At 39.4% G+C, this 14,239-nt stretch overlaps 1 protein-coding gene across 3 annotated transcripts in view; it reads right to left on the bottom strand.

Annotated features, from left to right (window-relative positions):
- Positions 1–14,239, bottom strand: part of ADCY8 (adenylate cyclase 8) — a 279,438-nt gene that overhangs the window by 139,636 nt on the left and 125,563 nt on the right. For all 3 annotated transcript variants that reach the window (XM_075825719.1, XM_075825721.1, XM_075825720.1), the window contains 2 exons: positions 14,033–14,163; positions 4,570–4,681 (listed from right to left, as the gene is read on the bottom strand). In XM_075825719.1, coding sequence (XP_075681834.1) covers positions 4,570–4,681; positions 14,033–14,163 — 243 coding nt within the window. The remainder of the gene's footprint in view (positions 1–4,569; positions 4,682–14,032; positions 14,164–14,239) is intronic.

The raw sequence follows: 14,239 nt of genomic DNA, 5'->3' as shown, positions 1-14,239 counted from the left end.
CATAATTTGACTTGCGGTGCGGTTTCTTCAACCGCAGCATGTCAAATAATGTTGCGGAATCGCTGCTCTTCTGTTGCTAGTTTTCCCCCATTGAATTTAATGGGGTGCTTAAACTGTAGAGTATAGTGCGACATTACAGTGATTCCGCTGCAAAAAAGGAAAAAAAAAATTATACTTACCCAGATTTCCCTGCTTCTTCTCCAGTCCGGCCTCCTGGGATGACGTTTCATCCCATGTGACCTCTGCAGCCAATCACAGGCTGCAGCAGTCACATGGCCTGCAATATCATCCAAGGAGGCCGGACCACGCACAGAGGGGGGTAAGTATGAATTTTTTTTCGGCACTGCTTTCCGCAGTGGAAATTTCGCCCGTATAAACGCACCACAATATGATGCAGATTTTCGGACAGCATTCCCTGCAGTCTCCAGGGCGGATACGCTGTTCAGCTTGACGCAGCCTATCCGCCCTGAACACGGCGCATGTTTTTATGTTGTCAGACATGGATTTTACTCTCCATTATTACTAATGATAATATTTTATATGCAAACCTTTGGGAGTTTACATTCATATAATGTGTCAGCACACAATGTATAATCCATCTGATCCCACTGTCAGGCAGATTAATGTAAAATGCAGAGCGGCGTCAAATGTCTGTGTCACACAACAAGTCCGTCACCTGTTTAATGAATGAACTTCACATCTACAGTGACACAGAGCAGAAGCTTCCGTGACATGGTATCAGTGACACAAGGCTATAACCTAACAACAGCTATACAAGCAAAAAGCTTACAGGAAACCCAATAACCTGTCTGCGCCTACCCGCTGCTGCAACGACGGGACTGCAGGGTATGTATATTTTATATAGGTGGTGTAAAGTTAAAGTGCCAGTACAATAGGCCTCCATAATCTGCAGGTACAGAGGTGCATTGTTTACTGACGAGACTCACATTATATTCACAAATATATTCATAAGACTATATCTACCATATTCATGAACTGCAGCTTTAGGGTATGTGCACACACAAAATAAAAAATGTCTGAAAATATGGAGCTGTATTTAAGGGAAAACAGCTCCCCATTTTCAGACTTTTTTATTCAAAGACGCTTTTTCGCGGCGTTTTTAACGGCCGTATTTGGAGCTGTTTTTCTATAGAGTCTATGAAAAATGGCTCCAAAAATGGCTGAAGAAGTGACATGCACTTCTTTTTCGCTGCCGTTTTTTACGCGGGCATTTTTCAAAACGGCCACGTAAAAAACGCCTCGTCGGAACAGAGCGCCATTTTTCCCACTAAAATCAATGGGCAGATGTTTGGAGGCATTCTAATTCCGATTTTTCAGCTGCTTTTCGACGGTTTATGTGTACATACCCTAATACTGCCTACTGTGTACAAGAATATAACTACTATAATACGGCCCCCTATATAAAATAATATAACTACTATAATACTGCCCCTATATACAAGAATATAACTAATATAATACTGCCTCCTATATACAAGAATATAACTACTATAATACTGCCCCCTATATACAAGAATATAACTACTATAATACTGCCCCTATATACAAGAATATAACTACTATAATACTGCCACCTATATACAAGAATATAACTACTATAATACTGCCCCCTATATACAAGAATATAACTACTATAATACTGCCCCTATATACAAGAATATAACTACTATAATACTGCCACCTATATACAAGAATATAACTACTATAATACTGGCCTCTATGTACAAGAATATAACTACTATAATACTGCCCCTATATACAAGAATATAACTACTATAATACTGCCCCCTATATACAAGAATATAACTACTATAATACTGCCTACTGTGTACAAGAATATAACTACTATAATACGGCCCCCTATATACAATAATATAACTACTATAATACTGCCCCTATATACAAGAATATAACTAATATAATACTGCCTCCTATATACAAGAATATAACTACTATAATACTGCCCCTATATACAAGAATATAACTACTATAATACTGGCCTCTATGTACAAGAATATAACTACTATAATACTGCCCCTATATACAAGAATATAACTACTATAATACTTCTCCTATATACAAGACTATAACTACTATAATACTGCTCCTGTATATAAGAATATAACTACTATAATACTGCCCCTATATACAAGAATATAACTACTATAATACTGCCCCCTATCTACAAGAATATAACTACTATAATACTGCTCCTATATACAAGACTATAACTACTATAATACTGCTCCTATATACAAGAATATAACTACTATAATACTGCCCCTATATACAAGAATATAACTACTATAATACTGCCTCCTATATACAAGAATATAACTACTATAATACTGCCCCTATATACAAGACTATAACTACTATAATACTGCTCCTATATACAAGACTATAACTACTATAATACTGCCCCTATATACAAGACTATAACTACTATAATACTGCTCCTATATACAAGAATATAACTACTATAATATTGCCCCTATATACAAGAATATAACTACTATAATACTGCCACCTATATACAAGAATATAACTACTATAATACTGCCCCCTATATACAAGAATATAACTACTATAATACTGCCCCTATATACAAGAATATAACTACTATAATACTGCCACCTATATACAAGAATATAACTACTATAATACTGGCCTCTTATATACAAGAATATAACTACTATAATACTGCCCCTATATACAAGAATATAACTACTATAATACTGCCCTCTATATACAAGAATATAACTACTATAATACTGCCCCCTATATACAAGAATATAACTACTATAATACTGCCCCTATATACAAGAATATAACTACTATAATACTGCCCCTATATACAATAATATAACTACTATAATACTGCCTACTGTGTACAAGAATATAACTACTATAATACGGCCCCCTATATACAATAATATAACTACTATAATACTGCCCCTATATACAAGAATATAACTAATATAATACTGCCTCCTATATACAAGAATATAACTACTATAATACTGCCCCTATATACAAGAATATAACTACTATAATACTGGCCTCTATGTACAAGAATATAACTACTATAATACTGCCCCTATATACAAGAATATAACTACTATAATACTGCCCCTATATACAAGAATATAACTACTATAATACTGCCCCTATATAAAAGAATATAACTACTATAATACTGCCCCCTATGTACATGAATAGAACTACTATAATACTGTCCTCTATATACAAGAATATAACTACTATAATACTGCCCCCTATATACAAGAATATAACTACTATAATACTGCCCCTATATACAAGAATATAACTACTATAATACTTCTCCTATATACAAGACTATAACTACTATAATACTGCTCCTGTATATAAGAATATAACTACTATAATACTGCCCCTATATACAAGAATATAACTACTATAATACTGCCCCTATATACAAGAATATAACTACTATAATACTGCCTCTTATATACAAGAATATAACTACTATAATACTGCCCCTATATACAAGAATATAACTACTATAATACTGCCCCCTATATACAAGAATATAACTACTATAATACTGCCCCTATGTACAAGAATATAACTACTATAATACTGCCCCTATATACAAGAATATAACTACTATAATACTGCCTCTTATATACAAGAATATAACTACTATAATACTGCCCCTATATACAAGAATATAACTACTATAATACTGCCCCTATATACAAGAATATAACTACTATAATACTGCCCCTATATACAAGAATATGACTACTATAATACTAATCCCTATATACAAGAATATAACTACTATAATATTGCCCCTATATACAATAATATAACTACTATAATACTGCCCGTATATACAAGAATATAACTACTATAATACTGCCTCCTATATACAAGAATATAACTACTATAATACTGCCCCTATGTACAAGAATATAACTACTATAATACTGCCCCTATATACAAGAATATAACTACTATAATACTGCCCCTATGTACAAGAATATAACTACTATAATACTGCCCCTATATACAAGAATATAACTACTATAATACTGCCCCCTATATAAAAGAATATAACTACTATAATACTGCCCCCTATGTACATGAATAGAACTACTATAATACTGTCCTCTATATACAAGAATATAACTACTATAATACTGCCCCCTATATACAAGAATATAACTACTATAATACTGCTCCCTATATACAAGAATATAACTACTATAATATTGCCCCTATATACAAGAATATAACTACTATAATACTGCTCCTATATACAAAAATATAACTACTATAATACTGCCCCCTATGGAGAAAAATATGGACATGGAAAAGAAGGAGACATTATAGTATAAATTGGAGATTCTCAATGAAAAGGAACAAAATTTAAAAATAAATGCCACAACCTAGAGTAAATGTAATGATCTTTTTCTAGTCTCACGTCTTTGTCACAATCACCTATAAAATTGATCTCTCTCTGTAAACATAAGTAAATCGATGCTTTCTGTCACTCACATGTGCTAGGCGATCAAACCTTGCAAAGAGTTCATTTAACATTCGGACTAGTTCTTGTGCTGATAAGGTTGTGGACAGATTTGTGAATCCCTTTACATCTGCAAAAAGAATGCTGCAAAGAAAAGAAAAGAAATATTAATGACAACAAAAAACATGACCTGTAAATAACAAATATTTCCCTCCAAAATCAGAAAATAAAAATAGCAAATATCAATGTCATCCTCTTATGACAACCAAGGTGGTATTAGAGGCGTAGTCTTACCATGACCCTTTAGAAATAAAGCCGTCCTGGTCTGGATTTTGAAACCCATAATGAACAGCTGATACTGCTGAGGGAAATATAATCTGACCACTCATTTCCCGTGCAGTGCCCTCTACAGGGGAAAGACAGTATTACATGCACCTATTCTAATCCCTGGGTGGCTATACATGGCCGTGCCGAGTCCGCCAGAGCTGCTCTATGTTAGCAGCTCTTTACTTTGGTTAAAATAAATAATAGAGTAGTGTTGTGAGCAGGATCTACATGTATATGACATAGTAATACCTTCTTGCAAAAGCCCCTTTAAATCCCCCACAGATATGGTCATCTAGCTTATCCAGTCCCCTGAAAAGCAACTAGTTATGTGTTTTTACATGTCCTACCACCACATTGCATCATGACAGGTACATTTAGCATTCAGGTGCCTGGGTACCGCTATGGGAGCTGTAATGGCGGCCATTAATGTTGTCTCTTCTTCAGACATCCCCTTTAAAGTTCCCAAATTAGTTGTCACCCAGCTTCCCCAGGAGTTACACATATCCCACAACAGTATTTATTTTATGATAGGGACTTTGGTCATTTACATACCTGGGAACTGGTATGGGAACTGTAATGACAACCATTAGGTCAAGTTCACACATTGCATAAATACTGCGGCTTTTCCACAATGTATTTCATTGCGGAAAATCCCCAGCATAACACCGTCGCAGCGGAGTGGATAAGATTTGAACAAATCTCCTCCATGCGCTACGTTAATTAAATGCGTAAAACCTCTTTGACCTGCGGTGCGTTTTTTTTTAATACGCAGCATGTCAATTGTACTTGCAGAATCGCTGCTTTTTTGTTGCGGGATTTCCCATTGAATTTAATGGGAAGGTAAAACCCGCAACAAATGGCAAATGTTGCAATTTTTGTGGCGGAAATGCTGAGATTCCGTCGCAACTAAGAAAAAAGATAATCTTCTACTTATCCAGAATTCTGTGCTTCTTCGTCCAGGCTGGATGTAACTGCTGCAGCCAATCACAGGCTGTAGCGGTCACATGGGATGAACGTCACCTTAGGGCTGCAGACTGTTTTTTGTCTAGAATTCCCTGCGGCCGTCAGGGCGGATACGCTGTGTACCTTTATGCAGCGTTTACCCCTGTGTGAACATACCCTTAGTGTTGACTGTTCAAAGCTCCCACAGACGTAGTCATTCAGCTTTTCCAGGCTCCTAAACATCAATCCTGTCTATTTCTGGAGTGTTACATGTCCTACCACCATATTGCTTCAGGACAGGTACATTTGCTGTTCAGATGCCTGGGAACCGCTATGGGAACGATAATGGTGGCCATTAGTGAGAAAAAATAGATGTAAATAGGAAACAAAGAGATTTGGAGATTTGTATCTATCGGATATATTTTTTTATATTGTAGAGCACAATACAATGTGTATATATAGATAGATGTGAAGGGTAAATTATATTTACAGCGCTGACTATGGAACTATAAAACGTGGTCAAATTTATGACGTACGGTCTTTTATTTGGATTTATTTTTGTCCTTGAATTTACTAGCCGAAAAAATATTCCTGTGAACGAATATGACAAATTCAACACAATGAGAGAGCGTATAATATAAGAGGCGGCATGTAAATATTCCTACTATTTATTGCACCTCATAATAATGCTTTGTAGCTTGGGATTTATTATCTGTCATAAGCAGCGGATGCAGCACAGGAATAGTGTGGTCACTATCATTTTGACCGTCCAGCTTCACAAAACAGATCCATGTCCACTTAAGACAAATTGCAAACACTGAAGCGCATGTCGATCATTGGGTTTCTTTGTATTAAATTACCCATAAACCCCACCTGCATGTGATCTCTCCACTGTCAACTTAAAGAGGACCTGCCACCTCTCCGGACATATTTGGTTTAGTAAATACTTGTGTTCCCCATGAAATAACAATTCTAGAACATATTTTCTTAGAACTCTGCATTGTGCGGTTCCTCTGTTATTCCTCCTAAAAATGTATGAATAAATTGACAAATGGGAATTACCATTCCCCTTGTCAAAGGGGCGTGTCCCTACACAGTCTCACTCTGTCAGCACTGATTGGACAGTGTCAGACTGTGTAGGGCACACCCTAATTAGTAAAAACAAATTGTTAATTTATTCATATATTTCTAGACGGAATAACAGAGGAACGGCACAATGTAGAGTTCTAAGAAAAGATGCTCCAGAATTATTATTTCACAGGGAATATAAATATTTACTAAAACAGACATGTCCGGAGAGCGCGGAGATTGTCTTTAAAAATGGAGTGGTCTATGGAATGACCTCAAAGATCCTGCTGTGACAAGGTCTGGTAAAATGCAGAACATGGGGCAAACTGGAAGATCTTCAGGTCCTTTGGTTGGGGGTTCAAATCTGTGCATGGTCCTCTAGTTCTGTCTTTAAAGTTAATATCCATTTTCGAATGCCAATTTCCTTTTTTCATATTCATATTTAATATCTTTACAGCAGTCAGTGCTTTGTTTTTCTGATACAGAGCTTCAAATACCCTGCATTGCCATAGATTTAAAAAAAAAAAAAAAAAGAATAACATGCTGGCTACCTACAGATACCACAAGAGGGAGCTTAGTATGCAGTAAGCTCCCCCTAGTGGTGACTGCAGAAAGTCAGAATTTTATGTTTTATCTATATGTCTATGCAGGAAAATAAAGTGTCAACCTCAATAGAGATATATTAAGACATTATCAGCACAGAATGTTGTACCTAAACATGACATCATGATAAAAGGTGGAGATTCACTTTAGGGAGCATCCAAACGAAAGATATTTACGGCATATACATAGGAAATGTCATAAAGGTCTAATATGTGGTGGCCTGACCACTTAAACCCCAACCTATCGGGAGAACTGGATACCATTAACCCCCGTTTTGCAAACGGAGGCAGCTGCAAAAAAAGAAGCCGAGAAGTATATATGTTTTAATAGATCTTCAGAGGAAAATTATAAGAGAATAGAACGAACTGTAAATGCCACCTGCTGCAAAGTGAAAACAATCATCAGTGTGATATTTCTATCTCTCTGTATACACTAGCTGGAACCCTCCATGGTGTAACTGCATATTTTACTAATAGAGTGATGCGCTGTGAGATAAAGCAAATATATTCTGCACAAGTCGCACACGTGCGTATGTGTGGGTGGAATCGTTATGGAGGTCCATGTGCATCCGACATTGATCTATAGATTATGATAATTGTTGCCCTAAATACAATAAAGAATAAAATCCTCCTAAGGCCTCATTCACACGGCAGTGTTTCCCGGCCGGGTGCTGGCCGTTCATAAATCGGCCGGCACCCGGCTGCATTAGGAATAATAGACCCCTAATGGGGCTATTCACACGACCGATTTTTTGACGGCCGGAAAAACCGGCCGTCAAAAAATAGGACATGCTCTATCTTCGCCCGGGTACCCGGCCGCCCGGCTCCCATAGAAGTCTATGGGGCCGGGTAATACACGGCCATCACCGGGATGTGTCCCGAGTGATGGCCGGGTTTTCCCGAGCTTGCGCTCTATCTCCTCCTACTCACAGCGCAGAGTGCATGTGAGGAGGAGGAGTTGATGCCATTCTGACGAATGGCATCGCTGCACACTGTGTGGCAGGGCCAGGGTGTACAGCAGGTTGAAGGGAGCACTGCGCTGGCTCCCTTCCCCTGCTTGAAAAGCACCCTGGCCCGGCGACACTTTCGATGGCGCTGCTAGCAGCTGCAGCTGCTGCGGCTGCTACTACTGTAGCGACGCCACTATAGCAGAGCAGGGAGGTATCTCCCCGCTCTGCTATGTGCTAGCCGCACTTTAGCTCCTTGAAGGAGCGGAATCCCCGTGTTTTCGGTTATTCCGCTCCTGGACAGAGCGCTTGATGTCTCTGTCCATATCTGGGCAGTGACATCAGGGGAAACTCCTGAAGCGGAATCCCCGAACACATGGGCATTCCCCTTCAGGAGTTGCCGCTGATGTCACTGTCCGGATCTGCCCGGCCCGGCACGGATGCAAAACTTAATGCAAACCGGCCGGGCAAAATGGCCGATTTTACCGGCCGACACTCGGGCTCGGGAACGACCCGGTCGTGTGAATCCCGCCTAAATCAACCCAATGAACTTGTCACTTCAGGACTTTGTGTGGCCGAATTGATATATATTCTGCTATCAATATAATTTAAAGGGACAGTACAGCTCAAAATGATTAAGAAATAAATGAGGAAAAAGAAAAAAAGGGCCAACACTTATCTGTCAGACTTTCTGCACAAAAAACCCCCCAAAAAACAGGGGTCCATCTCCTATTAAACCCTTCTGTTTTGGCTTGGGACTAATTAAGGGTGGGGATTGGTTAAAATGGCAGAGTTTAGTTTGTTTGGTGTCCAACGGTAGACAGAGTAGTGGTCTCTCAACCAGAGATTGGTTGATCTGGGATCTGTTTACAGGGGGAGACAAATTGCATGCTTTCTACAACACATATAGATGGGTTGTATATTTGTTTCAGGGTCTGGTCTGACCCCTTCTGGCTACATTATAGATCAAGAGAGCAAAATCAGTATTTAATAGAGAAGGAAACAGATCTCCCATTCACTATGAAGCGTGCATGTCTGTGCTGGGGATCGAGATGAGACCCTCATCCTCAGGAATGGTGGAGTCTTAGTGGTCAGACCAGAAAATTGTGTCATATCCAATCAAAAAGCCATATATATTTGTAGCAGAAGAGCCTAATTAAAGCGTTTTTTTGCTCTGGATAATGCCTACTTGTTAGCAGAGTCCCTTGACAATAAGCAGATCACAGTGATCAGCTGTAATCTGTAGGTGAACGATTTCCCTGCAGCGCCACCACAGGAGAAATTAAGCATTACACAGTTCTCAATCATATCAATGGGTTATTTGTGTAATACAGGACAGGACAGGTCCTCCAGAGCAAGAGACGCGCTTCGTCACCGCTCTCTACTACGGCCAAAATATGAGGATCCTGAACAGAGGACCCCCCCTATATCACCTCAGAATTCTCTATTAGGATATATGAAAATGTGTTTCACTTGCCACTAGGGTCTATTTCTTATGGAATGTGTAATGATGGGGGTAGGGAAACAGACAAGTGAGCCCTAATCTACCCGCCACTCAGTCCCTGCCTACTTCGAACGACCCGCCCTAGGCGACGGGGTACAACTGGGTGACGGTCCCTACGCTCAGTAAGTGCACGACAGACAAACAGACAAGGGTACACAAAGCTAAGGGAAATGGGGCAGTTGCCCATGGCAACACCGTGAGCAACAAGAGTGGTGAACGAGCCGAGTCAAACCAGGAGTGTACGAGGTACCAAACGCAGAGCAGGAGGGTAGTGAACAAGCCGAGTCAAACCAGGAGTGTACGAGGTACCAAACGCAGAGCAGGAGAGTAGTCAGTAAGCCAGGGTCAATATGAAGCAGGGTCAAATAGTTCAGAAGCTGCAGCAGGGCCAGGAAACCAAACGAGAAGAATCACAAGCAAGGAGGAACAGGAAAGGCAGGTATAAATAGACAGAGGGCGGGAGCTAGCTCCGACTGGCCAGGCTGTGATAGGCTCTCCCACTCCTAAGCCTGCCATCCTGAGTGGTGGAAGATGGAGTCAGTCTCACAGACATAGAAGCAGGTGCAGACTGATTACCTATGGGCGTTGACACAGAAGCTGTGCCTGGCAGATCCTTTACAGAATGATTCAGTAATAACCTATTAGATCTTATCGATGGTCTGTTTTGTACAATGATAACAACAAAGATTACAATGTAATAAAAGTGGACGTGGACATGTTCTTTATAGATGGAGGATGGTCCACAGAATCAGCTCCTCTGGTGGACCTGAGGAACCCCAGCCCATCACTGCTCCAAGGCATGTGGAGGTGGCATGCTTCATCGGATACAATATTATGGAGGTATTCTCTAGAATAATTGCATCTAGGGGAGATTATTACCATATTACGGTACCCAATGGAGGCACTATATGGCGGCACGCAGTCAACTTAATGGATAACATAAATTCTGGCTCAGCTCGGAGTCCTGAAGAGTTAATGAAATCTGAGGCATTAATATTTAAAAATAGACTTGTTATTTCATGTTTCTTTTCAATAACTGTAAGAAGAAAAAGACACAATCCTTTCCATCCCCATCTGTTTCGGCAGCAGCCAGGAGGACATAAAAATAGTCTGTTTTCAAAAGGAGCGGATTTAACTGTAAAATCAAGAAGATTATCCGACCGCAACGTATATAATACTCATAATACAGCTTTATGGGGTAGCTTTCAAAGCAATCTGTCCCTATACATCCTTCCAACAGACCAAAATCCTGCTGAACAAAGCTCCCTGGAATAATTTATATACCTGTCCTGTACAATAATCCTCAAATAAAGACATAACAGAGGCAGAAGAGCTGAGTTTGTCATTCAGCACAGCTCATTGCGTTATCAGTTGTTTTTCATAAGACTACAGATACATTTACTGCATTATCCAGAGGATAGGTGATCAATGTTAGATCCCTGGGATCTCCACCAATCACAAATACAGGGGTCCGAAGTCACAAGCACAACCGCGGTGAGGAGAAGTGGCGATCAAGCTCCATACTATTCTACGGGAGTTACGAAAACAGTTCAGCGCTCTGACACACTTTTTACGGTAGCTCCCATAGCGTTTGTACGGATCAGTTCCACACAAACCCCCTCTTCACCACGTCATGCTGGTGAGGAGGAAAGTGGAACTCAGGACCCCCGTAATGTGAGGGTCCCATCTGTGAGGGACCCCCAGTGGTCTAACATTTATAACCTATTCTGTCAGTAGATGATAAATGTTGATTGTAGGAAAACCGGTTTAAGTTATAGTGCACAAAAGTTCAATGACAAATTCAGCTCTGCTAAGTTTGGAGAAGACACAAGTCCATCTAGTTCAACCAAGACAAAACAATTCCCTATGAGGTAGGTGGCAATTGTCCATGTGTATGGTGTAAAAATTGTTCCAACTATGGATCCCTTAAAAATTTAAATCATTGAATGAAATAACCAAAATTTCAATGGGCCAAGAAAAAAAAAGTTAAAAAACTTAGATTTCGAGGTTAACGTCAAGACTATATGACTAGTGTCCTGATCTCTCTTTGGGTCTTCAGTCTTATCCTTCATATCTTCTGACCATATTGGTCCTCTACAATGAGTTGGACTTTCTCATAGTATGTTTAGAATAAGAACCTTCATTCTGATCATCTGTTCTTCAAGGGAAGGCTCCACTTGTTTGTTTTCCCTAATTCTAAAAAATCTTCACTAATGCCAAAGTTAAAATGTGTCGATTTTTTTTCTGTCCTTCTTCCCTATTGTCTGAGTTTCTTAGGCTGGACATACCGTCTCTTCATCTTGATAAACACAGTCAAAATAGAAATTTTATTTTTGGGCATGATAAGTTTCCCAAACCTTTCTTCTCCAAAAAGTTTTCTTTCTATCTCCCAATCTCACAGCTATCTGGATGCAATTGCATCAATCCTGGCACCAAATACACACAGTTTGATGCTTTCTTAAAGCCCATGTCCTAAAACATGTAAAAAAACAAAAAAAAAAAACACTTAAAGGGATTGTCTCATGAAAACAATCCCCGTCCATATACCCTTTTAGGGTATATGGCCATCATAGAGGGGGTCCCCTGCTCTATGAGACAGAACAGAAAGCCGCTCTTAATGAGCGGCTCCTGTTCCGGCGGACTCAAGCTATCCTTAGATTGACAGATATATTTTTTTTCTGAATGGCCACCATGCCTGGCTTGCCGAATCTTCCCCCCAAAAAAAATCAGCTGTTTGCCGGGATCAGAACCCGGGCCAATCAGCTGATCGCCCTGGAGAAGGCAGTCTAAAAGGGGTATTCTATGAAGAGACAACCCATTTAGAGGGTACCTATCATTTTGAAAATTAGTTCAATCTGTGGGTAATATGTAATAGAGGAGCTGGAGATGAGCAGATTGATATATATCTTTATGGGAAAAGACTTAGTATAACTTCTAATTTGTAGATCTAAATCCCTGCTCTCCATGATATTAGGAGGCCCGCCTCAATGTTTGACAGCCTAACGAGTATAAACATGCATGCAGAGACAGCTGTCAATCACTGAAAAGGACCGCCCACTGGACTCCTAAACCCAGAGTGAGCAGGGATATAGATCTATAAATTACAAGTTATACATAGTTTGTTCCCACAAAAATCAATCAATCTGCTCAGCTCCAGCCACCCTATAACATGCTGCCGGCAGATGAGCATAGCTACATGACAGCAACATCTGATACCTTGACTGTCAATGTCTGATGGGGCTGTCTGCATCATGATCTCAAGGTTCCTGAGGTTGGGTTTTGAGACATGACGTAATATTTGGGAATAGATTATATATGCACAGTGGAGTACCTAGGATGTTCTTAAAGTGGACCTGTCCCCTCTCCTGACATGTCTGTTTTAGTAAATAATTGTATTCCCCATGAAATAACAATTCTGGAACATATTTTCCTAGAACTCTGTGTTGCACCGTTCCTCTGATATTCCTCCTAGAAATTTATGAATAAATTGAAAACTGGGTGTTACCTTTCCGCTTGTCAAAGAGGCGTGTCCCCACACAGTCTCACTCTGTCAGCACTGATTGGACAGTGTCAGTCTGTGTAGGGACACACCCACAACTGGTAACACCCAGTTGTCAATTTATTCATACATTTATAGGAGGAATAAAAGAGGAACTGCACAACATAGACTTCTAAGAAAATATGCCCTAGAAATGTTATTTCATAGAGAATACAATTATTTACTAAAATACATATGGCAGGACATATGGCAGGACGGAGGACAGGTCTTCTTTAAGGGTGGTTGACTTAAACTGGTCATACTTTGGAGTATGAAACCTGGAAAGTGAATGCAATTATTTTATTTTCTACAACCCCCACTAAAGGATCATTTAAAAAATTTTTTTAGACGTCATAACCTATGACCTAAAAACATGATAAACTCATTTTAAAGAACGACTATTTATAGGCATGCTGCCTGACGCACATGAAATAGAAAATCTTACAATTTCCAATCAACCAATGTACAGTATATATGGTGATGTAAGGTGGTACCACTAGTCATTGAGGAGATCCATGACCATATACATCCAGTACAGCAGAGACTTATCTAGAGGACTACTCTTACCTGACATTTTCATAGCGATGGATATAAATCTTGTGAAACTGGTGCTGCAGATGCTCATCTTCTACATTGGTCATGTCGTTGATCATTTCAAGTACAACAAATCGAGGTAATACAGAGAGGACAAGCCTTTCCTGCAAAACAGGAGAACAAAAATATCAAAATCAGATCTAATCACTCCACTACCTATCCGGACCCATTTATCCTTCT

The sequence above is a fragment of the Rhinoderma darwinii genome, chromosome 5 (genome assembly GCF_050947455.1).
Source record: "Rhinoderma darwinii isolate aRhiDar2 chromosome 5, aRhiDar2.hap1, whole genome shotgun sequence".
In the NCBI taxonomy this organism is placed as follows: domain Eukaryota; kingdom Metazoa; phylum Chordata; class Amphibia; order Anura; family Rhinodermatidae; genus Rhinoderma; species Rhinoderma darwinii.
This window is presented reverse-complemented; position numbering and strand designations above follow the sequence as displayed.